Below are 20,054 nucleotides of genomic sequence, written 5' to 3'. Positions count from 1 at the left end.
GTCACATGAGGAACTGTACTCAGTTGTTGCATAATAAGGAAAGTTGAGAACCACTGACCTAGAAGAGGCAAGAGCACCTCTAGTCTCTCAATTGTGGTGCTGCTTCTAAGCTATTTGAATGCCTGGGTGGGGGAAAAAAGTCTTCCCAGTAGTGGATGGTTCCCTGAGGTGGCATGGGTGCCTTCCACTTTCCATGGAATGACCCTCAACTTAATCCACCTGTTACATCAAAATCCAAAATGTTTGCCCTCTAACCTCCCCCCTGATTCATACATGAAGTTGGCTTGCATATGAATATTTGTGACATCTCCCCAAATTGGGACATAAGGCAGCTTGAGAAGCTTTTAGAAGGGCTTTTGATTTGACCCTGTTGAGTTCCTAACTAGGTGGCTTCTTATGCTTTCAGGACCTTAGCCACCATGGCAGCGGAGAGCATCCTTGAGGAGTTCTCTGATGAAACGACATGCACCATCTGCCTGGAGTGCTTCCGGGACCCTGTGACGATAGACTGTGGGCACAATTTCTGCCAGGCCTGCCTCAGCCAGTACTGGGAGGAGGCGGTGGGCAAAGAGGTGTCCTGCCCTCAGTGCAGAGAAACAATTCAGCAAAAGCAGTTCAGGCCAAACCGGCAACTGGCCAACGTGGCCAATCTGGTGAAGAAGCTTCAAAAGAAAAAAGATTTAGAAGCGAGGATGGGCATGTGTGAGAAGCACCAGGGCTTGCTCTCCCTCTTCTGCAAGGACGACGGAGCCCCCATCTGTATAGTGTGCAAGAAGTTCATGCACCGCAATCACAATGTGGTCCCTGTGGAGGAGGCAGTCCAAAGCTACAAGGTATGCGAGGAGATAGTGACACATCATTTATCCCTTGCCAGTCCTCCAAAGCAGGGACTCGTAGTTTCCCCATGAAATGTGGAATGGGAATCGTGGTGGCTTCCAGTGTTGAGGGCATTCCCCCTCTTGGTCAGCTTGGCCAATGTCTATACTTGTCGTGTATATATGTTTTTGTCCCTGAGAAGTCACTTTGCCAATCTCTGGCTTTCATAGAATCATAGAGTTGGAAGAGACTTCATGGGCCATCCAGTCCAATGCCTTGCCAAGAAGCAGGAATATTGCATTCAAATCATCCCTGACAGATGGCCATCCAGCCTCTGTTTAAAAACCTCCAAAGAAGGAGCCTCCATCACACTCCGGGGCAGAGAGTTCCACTGCTGAATGGCTCTCACAGTCAGGAAGTTCTTCCTCATGCTCAGATGGAATCTCCTTTCTTTACCTGATTGACCACCCAGTTTCCCTGAGACATGAGGACAGACACAACCTCTTTTTGATATTTCAGCCTCTTTGTTGTTGTTGTTCATTCGTTCAGTCGTCTCCGACTCTTCGTGACCTCATGGACCAGCCCACGCCAGAGCTCCCTGTCGGCTGTCACCACTCCTAGCTCCCTCAAGGTCAGTCCAGTCACTTCAAGGATGCCATCCATCCATCTTGCCCTTGGTTGGCTCCTCTTCCTTTTGCCTTCCACTTTCCCCAGCATAATTGTCTTCTCTAGGCTTTGCTGTTTCCTCATGATGTGGCCAAAGTACTTCAACTTTGTCTCTAGTATCCTTCCCTCCAGTGAGCAGACGGGCTTTATTTCCTGGAGGATGGACTGGTTGGATCTTCTCGCAGTCCAAGGCACTCTCAGAACTTTCCTCCAACACCACAGTTCAAAAGCATCGATCTTCCTTCGCTCAGCCTTCCCTAAGGTCCAGCTCTCACATCCGTAGGTTACTACAGGGAATACCATGGCTTTGACTAGGCGGATCTTTTTTGCCAGTGTGATGTCTCTACTCTTTACTATTTTATTGAGACTGGACATTGCTCTCCTCCCAAGAAGTAAGCGTCTTCTGATTTCCTGGCCACAGTCTGCATCTGCAGTAATCTTTGCACCTAGAAATACAAAATCTATCATGGCCTCCACATTTTCTCCCTCTATTTTCCAGTTGTCAATCAGTCTTGTTGCCATAATCTTGGTTTTTTTGACGTTTAGCTGCAACCCGGCTTTTGCGCTTTCTTCTTTCGCCTTGATTAGAAGGTTCCTCAGATCCTCCTCGCTTTCGGCCATCAGAGTGGTGTCATCTGCATATCTGAGGTTGTTAATGTTTCTTCCAGCAATTTTCACCCCAGCTTTGCATTCATCCAGCCCCGCACATCGCATGATGTGTTCTGCATACAAGTTAAAAAGGTTGGGTGAGAGGATGCAGCCTTGCCGTACGCCTTTCCCAATCTTGAATCAGTCTGTTGTTCCGTGGTCAGTTCTGGCTGTTGCTACTTGGTCCTTGTACAGATTCCTCAGGAGATTCAGCCTCTTACAGTCCAATAAAATACAGGGAATATGTGTGTGTGTCCCTCCCTTAGTCAGTAGACAACTTGAGGAACCCTGAGCTTCTAGATCCTGGTATCTAATATCTCTTTCCTTTGGATGAATTGACATAGGCGATTGAACTCCAGACATTGGTTCATATATATACAGGGCTGTATACAGAATTTTTTTGGGGGGGGGGAGGGTTGAAAATTTCAGGGGGGGGGCTGAAGCAAAGAGCACAGCAGGAGGCAGAGCAGCCTTCAATAGCCTACAGCTCCGCCCCTGTCAACCACCTCCACCAAGTCTGGCCTCCTTAATGAGAGCATTCAACACCCCCCCCCCCCCCACTTGGTTGCTTCGCTACATCGGCTATTGCTGCAAGTAATGACAGTGTGAATAAATTGTCAATATTTGCTTGAGATAGTGCTTGCAGTTCTGGAGGGATTCTTAATTTTCTGCATCTTATAGACTTAGCATGGGGATTTGGTTAACCAGTTAAAATTCATGAGTAAACCAGGTTTTTTTTAACCTGAAAAATTTGGGGGGGGGGGGGGTTGAACCCCTAAAATCCTCCCTGGCTACAGGCCTGTATCTATGATCTCCAGTATGGGGAAATAATACCAGAGGCCTATTTTTTAAAGGTTATACTTAGGCTAAACATAAAATATTTCAAAAAATACCTACAATATTACCTGAAATATTTTCCCCTTTGGATCAGGGTGCTTTAGTTCCATAAAGCCCCCTTATACACAGGGAATTCATTTAAAGATGCTTTAGGGATACCTAAAATTGCAGATAATATCGAAACCTATTCCATTAATATTGTTGGAAATTGGCTAACTGCAGGTAACTGTAGCCACGGACTATGAAACTGTGGATGGGGTGGGGGGCTGCATAATATTTTAAGATACAGTAGAGTCTCGCTTATCCAACATAAATGGGCTAGTGGAACGTTGGATAAGCAAAAATGTTGGATAATAAGGAGGGATTAAACAAAAGCCTATTAAACATCAAATTACGTTATGGTTTTACAAATTAAACACCAAAACAGCATGTTCTACAACAAATCGACAGAAAAAGCAGTTCAATACACGGTAACATTATGTCGTATTTACTAATTTAGCACCAAAACATTACAATGTATTGAAACAGCTGTGGATCCAGGTGAGAGGCAGACTGCATTGGATAATACAGAACGTTGGATGAGCGAGACTCTACTGTATTAAAATATTTTATATTTGACTATTGACCTGGGATAACTGAAACTACATAATGCAAACTCACTGATAAAGGGGGGGGGGATACTGTAATAAGTACTTCATTGCTCGTTCCAAAAATAGCATTATTTTATGTATGCAAGAAAATTAAAAATTCTGAGAGTGCCTTGGACTGCAAGAAGATCAAACCAGTCCATACTCCAGGAAATAAAGCCTGGCTGCTCTCTGGAGGGAAGGATATTAGAGGCAAAGCTGAAGTACTTTGGCCACATCATGAGGAGACAGGAAAGCTTGGAGAAGACAATGATGCCGAGGAAAATGGAAGGAAAAAGGAAGAGGGGCCGACCAAGCGCAATATGGATGGATGGTATCCTTTAAGTGACTGGCTTGACCTTGAAGGAGCTGGGGGTGGCGACGGCTGACAGGGAGCTCTGGCGTCGGCTGGTCCATGAGGTCGCAAAGAGTGAGAAGCGACTGAACGAAAAAAAGAAATGTCACAGAAAAGCTACCTGGTCTTTCTCAAGGCATACAATGATTTTGTGTGAGAGAGCTAGAGAAACAGAAAGAAACCACGCAGGGGTCAATCAGGGAGGAGTGGAATCATAGACCACTTAATGGAAGAAACACCTTTTCAAAAAATGATGTTTCTGCAGGATGATTTCAAAGTCTTTTTGGAACGACTGAAGAAAGAAAAAGAGACACTAAAGAGACTGAAAAGTCTTGAAGAGCTGCGAAGACAGGATTTTCGGGTAGGTTTTCATTGATTTTGATTCACATGTTGTAGTTCCACGTATCTATGGGAAGGCATATCTGCTGGCAATTAAAAAGGTCATTTTTAAAATTTCCCCTACCTTTGTGGAATGCAAAAAAGTTCCTTTTTTTTGGACTTTAATTCCCAGACACTTCTAGCCACTGTAATCACTTCTAATTTTGATATTTCCATTCCAGTTTACAATTAGCACCCTTGTCTTTTCCAGTGATATGTTGTTGCTGTTGTTGTTGTTGTTGTTGTTGTTGTTGTTACTATTTACAGTATATTCTGCCCTTCTCACCCCGCAGGGGACTCAGGGTGGATTACAATGTACGTATACATAGCAAACATTCAATTCCATAGACACACAGCATATATAGACAGACACACAGAGGCTATTTAACTTTCCAGCTTTCATGAGAGTATTCTGGCCACTATCCACCATCCATTCACCATCCATTTGTGACACTGATGAAGTACTTCCTCATTCTTTGCATGATTGCTGGAGATTTTATGGTGTCGTAAATTAATTAAATTAGTCTTCCCATATAAAGCGGCACCTAAATTTCTTAGTTGACAGATCCAACTGTCTTTCGGGCTACATAGATCAACAGCAAGCTAGACTATTAATGGTTGGGTGCTTACTCTGACCCAGGCTAGCTTTGAACTCATGACCTCTCGGTCAGTAGTTATGTGATGCAGCTGACTACTAATTAGCTGTGCCACAGCCCGGTCTAATAATAATAATAATAATAATAATAATAATAATAATAATAATACACTTTATTTATATTCTGTTCTATCTCCCCGAGGGGACTCAGAGCAGATTACAACATACACAGATAGGCAAACATTCATTGCCTTAATACAGTGGATTAACAATGACATACAAATACACAGAACAAAGGTAAGGGCTTCCTCTTTCATCTCTGGGTTTCCAGAGGTGGTGCTTAACTCTGGCCATGGGGAGGTGCTCTTGTTCCATTTCCAAGCCAAGGAGCCTTATGTCCGTAGACACCTCCTGGTGGTGTTGCCGGCATGGCTGCATGGGTGCCTTTATTAGCTTCCCACCGAAGCAGTTCCTATTTATCTATTCACATTTGCATGCTTTCAAACTGCTAGGTTGGCAGGAGCTAGGGCTGACAGCAAGCGCTCACCCAAGCCCATGGCTTCAAACTGCCAACCTTTAGGTCAGCAGATTCAACAGTTCAATGGTTTAAACTGTTGTGCCACCATGGCCCCGAATACATAATATATATAATTCTCTGTATGCATCACTTTCACTCCCATGGCGCAATCTTACAGAATCAGGCGAGTTGGAGTGTGTTGAGGTGCCAGCACTCTTTGGCAAAGAAAGCTAAAGATCTTGTAAAACTACATTTCCCATGATTCCATAGCATTGAGCCATGGTGGTTTTAAGTGGTGTCAAACTGCATTCATTATGTACTGTAGATGCAACCCCATTCCCATACTCAAAGTGCTGTGCTACATTGCCTCTCATTCTGTGTTTCTTCTTTGATTTCTGCATGTATTCTCTCCAGAAAATGTTAGAACAGGAGTACAAGAAGGCCAGAATAGCCTTTGACAAAATGAGGCAGTTTCTAGAAGAGAATCAGCGCTTATGGATGGTTCATCTGGAAGAGATGGTGAAAGAGACAGAGAAGAGATCCGACGAAAATGTCACCAAACTCTCTGAAGGGATTTCCCAAGTCTGCCGGCTGACCGCTGAAATAGAGGAGAGATGTGATCAGCCAGAAAATAAATTCTTACAGGTGAGATTGAGCAGGAGGATGCTTTTCGTGAGACTTCAATTGTGGGAGCAGCATTTTTTTCCCCTCCTACAGACAAGGAAAGGGGAAAAGGAATCCCCCATTAGAATAACAATGATTGCAAAGCTTACTCTGTGCATCTAAAACCAACTCTTTCTTTTTCAGAATGTCAAAAAGGCTTTGGACAGGTATATGGTGTTTTCACTCCTTTTCCTTTTGGGCTTGAAAAGATTTGTTCTTGATGGGTCAGCTTCTGAAATCTAATAGATATTCAGCACTCTTTCTGGTTCACATTGTGCGTTGGGATTTCCTGTGCTTCAAATGGGTTGGCACTTCCCGTGTGTTCCTCATCTTTCCCATCCCACTTCCTTTCATTTCTGTTGTGAATTGGCTTCAGTCCTGTTTTAAGAAAAGAAATCAAGCTCTAAACATCCTTGGAGGTTTTTGGTGATGGTCCCCCAACTTTGGAACTCCCTCCACAGTTTTGTTTGTTTGTTTGTTTGTTTTGCATTCTGTATTTTGCTGTGATGTATTGTATTTTTTGGGGCTTGGCTTCATGTTAGCCGCCCCGAGTTCCCATTGGGGAGATGGTGGCAGGGTATACTAATGATGATGATGATGATTATGAGGCAGGCCGCCACACTGTCCTCTTTTCACACGAATTTGAAAACCTGAATGTTTTCAAGCGTTTGAGATTGTTAGTCCCTAGTTATGCATGTCCAGTCTCTTAAGTTGCCAGACAGTACCATATATACTCGAGTATAAGCTGACCCGAATATAAGCCAAGGCACCTAATTTTACCTGGGAAAACATATTGACTCGAGTATAAGCCAAGGGTGAGAAATGCAGCATCTACTGGTAAATTTCAAAATAAAAATAGATACTAATAAAATTACATTAATTGAGGCATCAGTAGGTTAAATGTTTTTGAATCTATATAAATAAATATGTAATGTTCGTTTGTGGGATTAACATAACTCAAAAACGACTTGACAAATTGACACCAAATTTGGACACTATACACATATCAGGCCAACAAGTGACCATCACTCATAAAAAACACTGAAAATTACAGCAGAAGGGACTTAAAAAGCCAAAAAAGGAAAAAGACGCTACAGCACATGCACAAAAAAGACTCCCATGGCAAACAAAACACACAATAGCATATTCACACTCTCTTCCAGACTACAGCTCCCAGCATCCCTTAGACCAGGCCCTTTAGAAGAGGAGGATGATCCAAATGCACTGCTTCCAAGCTGCAAGCCATCTTCTCCTTGGATTTCTTTGAGTACATCCCAATCCCTGCATATTTCCAATTTCCTATTCCTGGACTGCAACTCCCAGCAATCTTCCAGATAGATCGAGGTAGGTAGGTAGGTAGGTAGGTAGGAAGGAAGGAAGGAAGGAAGGAAAGAGGGCGGAAAGGAAGGAGAGAAAGAAAGAAGAGAAAGAGGGAGGGAAAGTTGACCACAGCAATGCGTGGCATGTACAACTAGTATTTACATAAAACTGTCCAACTCTGATTAAACCATTATTCTAACCTTCTTCAATGTAAATGTGCTTACGTATCCTTCCAATAATAATAAAGAGAGTAAAATAATGGAAACGTAATAATAATAATAATAATAATAATAATAGAGTAAAAGAGTGGAAATATAATAATAACAGTAATAGAGTAAAATAATAAATGTAATAATAACAATAGAAGATTAAAATAATATAATAATAGAGTAAAGTAATGTAAATGTAATAATACCAATAATAATAATAATAATAATAAAGCAAAATAATAAATGTAATAATAATAGAGTAAAATAATGTAAATGTAATAATAATAATAATAATAAATAGAGTAAAATAATAAATTCAATAAATATAATACTAATAACAGAGTAAAATAATAAATAATAATGACTCGAGTATAAGCCGAGGGGAGCTTTTTCATCCTAAAAAGGGGGCTAAAAAAAGTGGCTTATACTTCAGTTTATACAGTACTCTTGTTTTGCACTTCATCCACTTCCCTGGCCCCATGGTACACTATTTGCACCATCCCTTGCCCAGTCCTTTTATAGCTTGGTCATGCCCATTTTAGAAATCTTAGTCACTGTTTTTGTTGAACCCGATCTGATGAAGCTCCAAGGTAATCTGTTCTATTCTGTTATGTCTAGTCTGTTTTACCTTGGTGGTTGTAAGAAAATATTTTTCTTAAACTGGCATCATATTCCTTTCCAGGTCTCAGGAGGACATAGAAGAGTACATTCGTGACATTTCTTCCAAACTGGAGGAGAGACTCAAATTTGCCTGTCTTAAAAATTCTATCTTGGAAAACGCGGTGCAGAATTATAAAGGTATTTTGGGGTAGCCTAAATTGAGGCATCTCTGTGGGCTTTCAGGTTCTTTCCACCTTATGGTCACCTGAAGGTAAATCCATCGTGGGGTTTTCTTTGCAAGAGTAATTTGGAGGAGGTTTGCCTTTGCCTTCCTCTGAGGCTAAGAGAATGTAACTTGCCCAAAGTAACCCAGTGACTTTCCATAGATCAGACCAAAGATGGCTGGTCTTAACCATCTCTCTGTTCACACAGTAATCAATGAGATCCCTTTGGAAAGCCCAGAGGCAAAGCAATGAAGGACAAATTCTCTCCCTCTCATACTTCCTAGCAATTGATACTCAAAAATGGGTTGCTTCTAGTATATGTGTTGATGTATGTTCCATCAAGTAACCTGTTGACTTAGGTCAACTCCATGAATTTCATAAGGTTTTCTTAGGCAAGCAAGGAGTACTCAAGGATGGTTTTGCCATTTCCTTTCTCTGAAATCTCTGAAATGTCTCTGTGGTAGAGGCTCCTTCTTTGGAAGCTTTTAAACAGAGGCTGGATGGCCATCTGTCAGGGGTTATTTGAATGTAATATTCCTGCTTCTTGGCAGGGGGTTGGACTGGATGGCCCATGAGGTCTCTTCCATCTCTTTGATTCTATGATTCTATGAAATCTAGCCCTTGGTACCTGGTATTTCTTGGTAACCTCCCATTCTAGTACCAACCAGAGATTAACCTGCATAGCTTCCAATTAGGCATGGATAGAGCCGCGTATGATTACTCATTACTCGCAATAATTTCATTAAAGTTACATTTTTGAAGCCATTTTGAAGCATTTTATAAACCCAGAAGTCCCTTTGCCCTTCCGAAGCTTTTTCCGCCATTTTTGTTAGGTCTCAGGAAGTGCGTTGGAAATATTCAGTGTATTTTCAGCCCTCTAGTCTTCTGAGAGGCTGGAAGGCTTCTTGCCTCCCCTCCCAGCCAATAAGGGGAGACGTTTTGGGGAGGGGAGGAATTTCAGCACTGGCAGCACATGGCTCAGAGGCTCATTCGGAGTTGGGAAGGGAAGGGAGAAGGGGAAAGGGAAAGACTAAGACTATTACTAAGGGAAGGGAGGTTGTGTTGAAGGGAGGTTGGAAGAAGAGCGTGGCAGGCAAGCAAGCAAGCAGAAAGGGAGAAGGGCTGGGAGAAGGGCTGTTGCCAGCTGTGCCTGGCTGCCTGCCTGGCTGGGCAGTGGGCAGCCTTCCTCTTGTGTGTTGTTGCTGTTGGGGTTTGGGTTGGGTGGGCACCGTGAGGGTAGTGTGTGGGTGAGTGGCGTGAATGAAAGGAGCAACATGAAGGAACCAAAGCTCTTACTCCAACATTTTTAAAAGCCAGTGTTGTAGTTGGTCTCTCTGGTCTCAGTGTTTTTTAGTTTGTGTTGCACATTGCATCAAAGGAACTAGATCTCCCATCAATTCAAGCCACTCTTTGAACACAAGCTCTCCTTCCCAAAGTAGTGAAATCAGCTTCCAAGGCAAAAAGGGCAGGGCTGTTTGTTATTTTCTTTGTTTGCTGTGAGTTGCTTAAGAAGACACTAGAAATCCCATACTTTCATGCCTATGCTTCCCTAACTTGTGAAATCTGCTCAAAAGCCCCCAAGAGCTCCCAGGGCTGTTTTTTTTCTTTGTTTGTTGTGAATTGCCTAAGAAGACACTAGAAATGCCATACTTTCATGCCTATGCTTCCCTAATTTTTGAAATCAGGGAGAGAGAATCCCCTGAAGTTTGCCATTTGCTGTTTTTCGTGTATTGTGCAATTGCGTCAGCCATTAACGAAGCAATTTGGAAATTTCAAAACGTTCTGAATTTTTTTTTGGAAAAATTTGGAATTCAATTCCGAATTGAACCACCAGTGCCTCCTACCAGGCCCGTAGCCAGGATTTTGTTTCGGGGGGGGGGGGGGGGGCTAAAAATTTTCAGGGGGGGTTTCGGGGGGGGGGCTGAGTTTCGGGGGGGCTGAGTCTGAGTGAAAGAGGGTCTAGCCTAGCAAACCTTTTGTATCATTACCCCCATACCCCCATGCATATGGGATATATTGAGTATGGTGATCACATCATGATATGAATAAACATAACAGTTTAAATAATGCACCAGTAAGGCCTTTTCGCGAACCACCATGAGAATTTCGGGGGGGGGGCTGAAGCCCCCCGAGCCCCCCGAGCCCCCCCCCCCCCCCTGGCTACATGCCTGCCTCCTACATCCAAAACTAGTTTTGCACTTTTGGAGGGGGGGGGGGCTGAATCAACCAAACCTACTTCCAATATAGGTGGGATCCTGGAAGGAAATTTAGTGAATTAAGTTCTGATCAGGATCTGGTTAAGGTTTTAGTTTGAACTATGCAGAAAAGGGTTAGACTGCTTGATCCTTGGGGTCTCTTCCCACTCTATGATTCTGTGATCTGTTGTATGATTCTGTGATCTTAAGATTTTGACAGAGAGCTATTGTGTCATGCTTCTGTGATTTGTGTGAGAGTGCAAGGCCTTTGATGTTGATGTTTCCTGGATATAAAATGACTTTTTGGTGTTTTTAGCTTAGTCATTTTGTCACCCTTTTCCTTTCTGTAACAGAGTATGTAGACAAAGCTCTGAGTCCAGCCATTTTGGAACGAACCTTGGATGCAGGTAATTTTCTGGGATTAATTTTGTTGGGACATGATGCTTTAGCTGTATTACAGGAGAGATGTGAATGCTGATCCGGAGAGGTTATTCTTTCCCTGACTTCTCCCCCATTCATTCATTTTTGACTCTTGAAGAGGCAAAAATTTGTCCCATCCCTGATTTAAATACTTAACTTGAGCTGAGAACATGTACATGCTGGTCTTGGAGTGTTAAGTCCCATTGTATTCTATGAGACTGACCACATGAAAAGATGTGTATGAACAGATGTTGGTCAGCAGTCCTGCTGGCACAAGGGTTTAATCCATTGCACCACCGGGAGTCCATTCAGTAATAGATAAAGGTTAACAATCCCATATATGGAAATCTGAAATCCTCCAAAATTCTCCAGATAGGTCGCTGAAATAGCGACACTTTTGCTTTCTGATGGTTCAATGTACACAGATTTTCCTTCATGCACAGAATTATTCAAAATATTATATATTGTATAAAATAATCTTCAAGTTGCACATAAATGTCTATGAAACATCAGCGCATTTTGTGCTTAGGCTTGGGTCCCAATTCCAAGATACTTCATTAAGTTGGTTTGACTCACAGTTTGTCCTCTTTTCTGTTTCTCTAACAGATAATCTAAAGAAATTAGCAAATAAAGGTAAGTGTCTGAAAGAAACTCAAGAACACGGGAAGTGTTTAATGGTGCCTTAGCAGCAGCCCTTTATTCAATGGTGGAATATTAGGGCTGTTTGGTGGCCTCTGGTTTGACTGACTTGAACTTCTTGAACAACATTTTGTTGACATTTTCTTTTCCAGTCATCAAATACTTGAGTAGGAATAAATGTATGTTCTTAGACATGATGGTTAGCTGACATGAGCTCGGATGGGATGGGAGGTAGTATGGTATAGTGGTTATAGTGTGAGATTGCAAGTTAGGAGATCTTGGTTCTAGTTTATACTAAGTCAAAAAAAAACTTGGGGGTGATTTCGACTAATTGTTCTCAGGCTCCATCTATACTGACCATTAAATGCAGTTTCTAGCTAGTATTGAAGAAAGTGGTTTCAGTATGGAGATGATTATATAGGAAATCCTGGAACAACTTTGAGACTTGGATGATGATTACACAAACTACTGTGCATATTGGCGAGAGCCTGTTGTTTGGCCATTGCTGTTTGAAGAGAACTTTGAACTTTATTAAATGATCATGTATATCAGTGCTAAGGTAGATTTTCCATGAAGACTGGTTGTGATAGTAAAGTGAGAAGGATCCTTGAGGTTTTGGAAGGAAAATGGGATATAAATATAATGACATATGGATGGGGTCTGGTGATATCTTGGCAAAGAGCATATTTTGGGAATATAATTTCATGAGCTCATGCATTTGAGAGCCAGTATGCAAATAACTCCTTGCCACCTCTTTACAGTCTCCATCCCGACAATATAGAAATATTATCACTGCTTTCTGGATGCAAAGGCTGCCAGCATGCTATCTAAAGATATTTCAGAAGCCTTATGTGTTGTTATATTTGTCATACCCTGTGAAGGAATGTTAAATTCCAGGTACCAAAATGCTGGGATGACTTATTGAGGCCCGAAATGGTTAAGGTCCAAGGTATATGGTAGAGTAAGATCACATCTATGCTGCAGAATTAATGCAATGTGATGCCTCTTTAGCTGCACCCCTGGTGGCGCAGTGGGTTAAACCCTTGTGCCAGCAGGATTGAAGACTGACAAGGTCGCAGGTTCAAATCTGGGGGGAGCATGGATGAGCTCCCTCTGTCATAGAATCATAGAATCAAAGAGTTGGAAGAGACCTCATGGGCCATCCTGGGCCATCCAGTCCAACCCCCTGCCAAGAAGCAGGAATATTGCATCCAAATCACCCCTGACAGATGGCCATCCAGCCTCTGTTTAAAAGCTTCCAAAGAAGGAGCCTCCACCACACTCCGGGGCAGAGAGTTCCACTGCTGAACGGCTCTCACAGTCAGGAAGTTCTTCCTCATGTTCAGATGGAATCTCCTCTCTTGTAGTTTGAAGCCATTGTTCTGCGTCCTAGTCTCCAGGGAAGCAGAAAACAAGCTTGCTCCCTCCTCCCTGTGGCTTCCTCTCACATATTTATACATGGCTATCATATCCCCTCTCAGCCTTCTCTTCTTCAGGCTAAACATGCCCAGCTCGTTAAGCCGCTCCTCATAGGGCTTGTTCTCCAGACCTTTTAGCATTTTAGTCGCCCTCCTCTGGACACATTCCAGCTTGTCAATATCTCTCTTGAATTGTGGTGCCCAGAACTGGACACAATATTCCAGATGTGGTCTAACCAAAACAGAATAGAGGGGTAGCATTACTTCCCTAGATCTAGACACTAGGGCTGGGCGGTTTCGTTCGTTAATTTCGTAATTCGTTAATAATTCGTTATTTTTCGTGATAACGAAGCGATAACAAACCATTCAGGAGCAACTAAAAAACGAAACGAATTTTTAAAGCTATTTCGTAATTGTTTTGTAATTGTTTCGTTATTATTTCCGTATGTCTGGTGCAAGTTTTATAGTTGTTTCCCTCCCCTCTCCCTGATTGCAAGCAGTCGGCATTTACCCCACTTCCGGGTGCCTGGCCTCTGCTTAAGTGGATCAAATTCTCCTCTCCTCCTGTCGTCACCTCACCTCGTTCCTCACTCTGGCCTGCGTGCATTGGGCGAAGAGACACAGCAGTGCAGCACTCAGAGACCTGCCTGTTGCCTGCCTAACCTCTTTCCTTCTCCAGGTTAAAACTATTATATTTATTATATTATTATTATTAAGAATGGATGGCCATCTTTCAGTAGTGCTTTGACTGTGCCTTACATGCAGGAAGGCAGAAAGTGGTTTGTTATAATAATAATAATTATTATTATTATTGAGAAGCATTGTCAAACCAGAATAGAGATCTCACCCCTATTATTTTCACGTTGTGCAACCGCGTCCGCCATTTTAACGAATTGATTCGTTAATATTAACGAAATTTCGTAAATATCAAACTTTTTAAAAGGAAAATTTCGGAATTCTTTTAAATATTGAAACGCAAAAAACCCCAAAAAACGAATCGATTTTAGAAACAAATTTTTCCGTTGTTACCCAGGTCTACTAGACACTATGCTCCTATTGATGCAGGCCAAAATCCCATTGGCTTTTTTTGCCGCCACATCACATTGTTGGCTCATGTTTAACTTGTTGTCCACGAGGACTCCAAGATCTTTTTCACACGTACTTCTCTCGAGCCAGGCATCCCCCATTCTGTATCTTTGCATTTCGTTTTTCCTGCCAAAGTGGAGTATCTTGCATTTGTCACTGTTGAACTTCATTTTGTTAGTTTTGGCCCATCTCTCTAATCTGTCAAGATCGTTTTGAATTCTGCTCCTGTCCTCTGGACTATTGGCTATCCCTCCCAATTTGGTGTCGTCTGCAAACTTGATGATCATGCCTTCTAAGCCTTCATCTAAGTCATTAATAAAGATGTTGAACAGGACCGGGCCCAGGACGGAACCCTGCGGCACTCCGCTCGTCACTTCTTTCCAGGATGAAGAGGAAGCATTGGTGAGCATCCTCTGGGTTCGTCCATTTAACCAATTACAGATCCACCTCACCGTAGTTTTGCCTAGCCCACATTGGACTAGTTTCCTTGCCAGAAGATCATGGGGGACCTTGTCGAAGGCCTTACTGAAATCCAGGTACGCTACATCCACGGCATTTCCCGCATCTCCCCAGCTTGTAACTCTATCGAAAAAAGAGATCAGATGAGTCTGGCATGACTTGTTTTTGATAAATCCATGTTGACTATTAGCAATGACCGCATTTGTTTCTAAGTGTTTGCAGACCACTTCCTTAACAATCTTTTCCAGAATCTTGCCTGGTATTGACGTGAGGCTGACCGGACGGTAGTTGTTTGGGTCATCCTTTTTTCCCTTCTTGAAGATTGGGACCACATTGGCCCTCCTCCAATCTGCTGGAACTTCTCCTGTTCTCCAAGAACTCTCAAAGATGGTTGCCAATGGTTCCGAAATGACTTCCGCTAGTTCCTTCAATACTCTTGGGTGTAGTTGATCTGGCCCTGGGGACTTGAACTCGTTTAGAGTGGCCAGGTATTCCTGTACAACTTGTTTCCCAATTTGGAGTTGGATGTCCTCAAATCCCTCATCCACTCCGTCTTGCTGAGGTTGAAGACTCTCTTTTTGTGAGAAGACCGAGGCAAAGAAGGTATTAAGTAGTTCTGCCTTTTCCCTATCCCCTGTCAGCATTGCCCCATCTTCTCCTCGAAGAGGTCCTATCGCCTCCTTGTTTTTCCTTTTTCTACTGACATAAGAATAGAAACCCTTTTTATTGTTTTTAATGTCCCTGGCAAGTCTGAGCTCGTTTTTTGCTTTAGCCTTGCGGACCTTTTCCCTACAGGTGTTGGCTATTTGTTTGAATTCTTCTTTGGTGATTTCTCCCTTTTTCCACTTCTTATGCATGTATCTTTTGTGTCTCAGCACAGTTAGAAGTTCTTTGGACATCCATTCTGGCTTCTTTGCACTTGTCCTATTTTTTCTCTTTGTTGGCATGGTTTGCAATTGCACCTTGAGTATTTCACTCTTGAGAAACTCCCATCCATCCGTAACTCCCTTGTCTTTTAGTATCTGTGTCCACGGAATGCTGCTCAGTGTTTCCTTCATTTTTTGGAAATCAGCTCTCCTAAAGTCCAAAATGCGGGTTTGACTTGTCTTAGTTTCGGCCTTTCTTTGTACCTCAAATTGCAGGAGCACATGGTCACTTGCCCCTAAGGATCCTACCACTTCAACCACATCGATCAGGTCCTCCACATTTATTAGAATGAGATCAAGAGTAGCCAATCCCCTTGTTGCTTCTTCTACCTTCTGGATCATGAAATTGTCTGCAAGGCAAGCGAGGAATTTGTTGGACTTTGTACTCTTGGCCAAGTTTGTTTTCCAGCAAATATCGGGATAGTTGAAAGTGCCCATGACTACTACATCTCTTCTCTGTGCCTGTTTGGTCAACTGTTGGCAGAAGACTTCATCAAGTTCTTCCTCCTGGCTTGGAGGTCTGTAGTAGACTCCTACAACAAGATCTTTTTGAGTCCCAGTTCCCTTGATTCTTATCCAGATGCTTTCAAGCTGGTTTCCCGGATTGCTGTCATGCATTTCTTCTGCAGCATAAGAGTTTTTGACATATAAGGCTACTCCGCCTCCTCTCCCCTTTGTTCGGTTTCTGTGAAAGAGGTTATAGCCCTCGATGTCTACATTCCAGCGATAGGAGTCATCCCACCAGGTTTCAGTGATGCCTATGATATCATATTTGTGGTGTTGTGTTAAAAGTTGGAGTTCGTCATGTTTATTTCCCATGCTCTGTGCATTAGTGTAAAGACATGTGAGCCCCTGAGATCTTCCCCTGAGCTGTTTAATTGGGATTATTGTGCTTTCGGTACTTGGTCCTTTTTGTGTTTGTGCAGCCCTCCGTTTAGCCTTCTGGCGGTTCCCTGACATTATGGGTAAAGTAGTGTTCGCAAGGCTGTTGTCCCCCTCCCTCAGTGGGCCTAGTTTAAAGTGCGCCTAATGAGGTTTGCGAGTCTGTGAGCAAAAAGGTGTTTTCCTACTTGTGTGAGATGCACCCCATCCCTTGCCAGTAGGCCATCCTCCTGGAAAAGGAGGGGAGGACGGTGATGGGGTTTGAGGAGCCTGGTGAGTCTCTGAGTGATATGGTGTATTTTTGCCCTGGTAGGCAGCATATTTCTCGAGCCATCCCATCCGGTCTGGAAATGACGGCTTCCGTTCCTCTAAGGAAGGAGTCGCCTACTACCAAGACCTGTTTACTTTCAGGAATGGCAGGGCCCCTTTTGCGCATTGTAGTGTGTAGGTCCCCAGAAAAGTGATCCTGTTGGTGTGAATTGTGTAGGTGTAAAGTGTTGTCCTTCTCCTCGACATCCCTGTTCATTCATCAAGGACAATCCATTGAGATTCATCCAAGAGCCTAGCGTTCTCCTGTATGTGTTCCTGTTGCTCCTGGTCTATGGTTGGGGATGGTCAGCCCCAGCTCCCTATATTGGGACATGCGAAAAGCCTCCCACAAGGATGGTAAAAACATTGGAACATCCTGGCATCCCCGGACAACGTCCTTGTGGACGGCCAATTCCCTCATACCAGAAGCAACTTGCAGTTTCTCAAGTCGCTCCTGACATTTATTTTTTTTTAAAAAAAAAAAGCTGCCATGGCCCCATGCTTCAAAATCCTGAGAGTTGTACCATTACAAGATCTTTTGGCCTTTACAGCCAACAGATCTTGTAGTTTAGTGCCTCACCAAACTACAACTCCTGCAATTTCATAGCACTTACCCAAAACAGTTAAAGTGGGTCAAACTGTCTTAATTCTGCAGTATAGATGCAGCCCATATTTCTATGTGTGAGCCTATGCCAGGTATGGTTATCATGGTTTTTGATGGACAAGCAGATGGCGACTGGTAGATGGCAAATTTACTGCATCTCAAAAACTAGAGTGGTTAGGGGAAGCTGGAATGAGCAAGTTGAATATATCCAGAAACAAATCTAACATTTGAGAAACCAAAATGTGTGTTGATCGGTGAGCTGGAGATGCTCTTCTTTCAGTCCCACCACCATCACAAACTACTGGGGTACATGAGAGGGCCTTCTTGATGGATGCCTCTTCAGTGGCTTCCAAATCTTGATCTTCTAGGTGTTTTGAACTCCAACTTCCAGAAGCTTCAGCCAGCTTGGCCAATGATCAAGAATTCTGGGGACTGAAATCCAAACACCTGGAGGACCACATTTTGAGAAACACTGCTGTAGATTCTGGAAGACCCTTCCCAAGGAAGACCTTGAACCACACAAAGGCTATTCTGACAGGCTTTTAAAACATAAAGCTTTTCAAAAACAGGCCAAGTGTACTGTTTTAAATCAAATTTAATGCTCCTTTGACTCCTAATTTTTAAAGAAAGGCATGATGATAAATTCTATAGCAATGGTTGCCTCTTGCCTTGATTAGAGTATTAAATAGTATGACCCCAGAGATGTGAGCATTTTAAGTACCCCAATTCCTGTGATTGTATGGTTCTTAGCCACCTTGAATCTCCACAAGGAGAAAGATGGGGTATAAATTGTGGTGGAATGAAAATCATGCATAGTTCACATTTTACCAGTCCACACACTATCTTGCCAGAGAAAGAAATATGTGACGCAGTAAAAAACAAGAATTTTACTCAGAAAGCCTTCGACAATACAAAGAATTTTACTCTTTGTAATGCAGAGCAACATATGTTCAGTTGCGTGAAAAGTTGCATTGACTCACACAATGGTCTTTAGGTGTCCATGTGGAAGATCTTCTTCCAGCAGCTCATGAAGCAAGAACACAAACTGTCTCTCTGCAAGCTCCTGCACAGCTAAAGCCTAAAAATGTAACTGTTGCCAAAACTCCCAGGCTCAGCTAGTGTCTTGAGCATAGCCCAACCTATCAACTTTGTGCTTTGCATTTTTCAGTTAAGACACTCACCAACTGATTTTTTTTACATGCCCTAACATAAATAAAGTAACAAATTAGTACATACATTGAAGGAAACCATAAGGGTGATGTGGTCATTGATAAAAATGAGTTTGACTCCTCTGTTCTAGGAAAAGACAGCCGATAACATGGCTGCTTACCCTCAGTCCACCCAAATATGTATCTCATAGTTCTTTGTTTTTCCTTCCTGCAGTGTGTGTGACTCTTGATCCGGACACGGCCCATCCCTACCTCAATCTGTCTGAGGACCAGAAGGTTGTGACATGGGAATCCAAGAAGAAGAAAAGGGAATATTTGAAGAAGACCATGCCGAACAACCCAGAGAGATTTAGCTGGGAGACCTGTGCCCTTGGCTCTCAGAAGTTTACCTCTGGGATCCATTGGTGGGTGGTGGAAACATTGGGGCTGGGAAGCTGGGCCATTGGTGTCGCAAGGGAGTCCATGAAGAGAAAGGGGGTTTTGCAGTTAAGCCCTGAAGAGGGGGTCTGGTCTTTGAGGAAGCCATTCAGGGGTGCTGCGTACTTCGCTTGCGAGATCTTGGCAGTCGTCTTACCCGAACCAATCGTTTTGACCTTGACTCAAGAGCCCACCAAGATTCTTGTGGCCCTGGATTATGAGGGTGGCCGGGTGGATTTCTTTGATGGTGATACTAATGGATTCATCTTCTCTTTCAATATAGAACCTCTCTCTGGGGAGGCACTCCGACCTTTTTTCGAACTGAGGGAATGGGGTTTCTCCTTGCAGTGCTTAAGCTAAGCTCAGGAAAAAGTTAGGTGGGCCTTTTTTTGGATTGCAACTCCCAGAAACCTCCAGATAAGAATGCTTGGGGAAATCTGGGAGGTGCAGAGTTACCAAACCTGGGTTAGACAAGATCAGTCTGCCACCATGGAGTTGTTAAATAATGGGAAGAAATGGTCACTTGTCAAACCAATTTATTTTAACTTTGAATTTTTAAAAATCAGAAATATTTATTGTCTTGAGATGCATCAAGTTGCTGCTGTGCATATTTTAATTATATTTGATCATATTATACATATTATACATGTTTTTAATGCGGAAATAAAGTTTTTTTTTTGGAAGATTGTTCTTGTTTGTTTTGATACCCAAGACAGAACCTTGCTATCCCAAATAACTGAATTGTTTGAGAACTTTTCGTGTTTTCCCCAAACCCTTTGGTTTTAAACACACATCTCTTTCCAAGACAATGTTGTGATAATATAACACACTTTATTTATATTCTGCTTTATCTCTCTGGACACAGGGCTCAAACTATGTGGTCTGTGGTTTGTTCTTCTTCAAACTTGCATGTCATGGACTCCACTTTGTAGCCCCTTTTCTGAAGTTTGGCTCTGCATCCCGTGGTTTCAGAGCACAATCTGTTCAGTGCCTTTCAAGTCACCTAGTCTTTTGTGTGCCCAGGAGAGACTCTCTCATCCGGTCTCACCCACTGATTACAGTTCTGGGTTTTAACC

The 20,054-nt window shown here is 42.8% G+C and overlaps 1 protein-coding gene across 1 annotated transcript; it reads left to right on the top strand.

Annotated features, from left to right (window-relative positions):
• The first annotated feature begins 415 nt into the window (after nt 1-415).
• LOC132765213 (zinc finger protein RFP-like) lies at nt 416-19,492 on the top strand. Its single transcript, XM_060759442.2, has 8 exons — nt 416-833; nt 4,214-4,309; nt 5,853-6,083; nt 6,246-6,268; nt 8,313-8,428; nt 11,003-11,056; nt 11,676-11,702; nt 18,776-19,492. Exons 1-8 carry the CDS (start codon nt 420-422, stop codon nt 19,336-19,338), a joined length of 1,524 nt encoding a protein of 507 aa, XP_060615425.2. The 5' UTR covers nt 416-419; the 3' UTR covers nt 19,339-19,492.
• The last annotated feature ends 562 nt before the right edge of the window (nt 19,493-20,054 follow it).

Source organism: Anolis sagrei, chromosome 2, assembly GCF_037176765.1.
Source record: "Anolis sagrei isolate rAnoSag1 chromosome 2, rAnoSag1.mat, whole genome shotgun sequence".
Classification (NCBI taxonomy): Eukaryota; Metazoa; Chordata; class Lepidosauria; order Squamata; family Dactyloidae; genus Anolis; species Anolis sagrei.
Note: the sequence above shows the minus strand (reverse complement) of the source record. Positions and strands in the feature narration are given on the sequence as shown.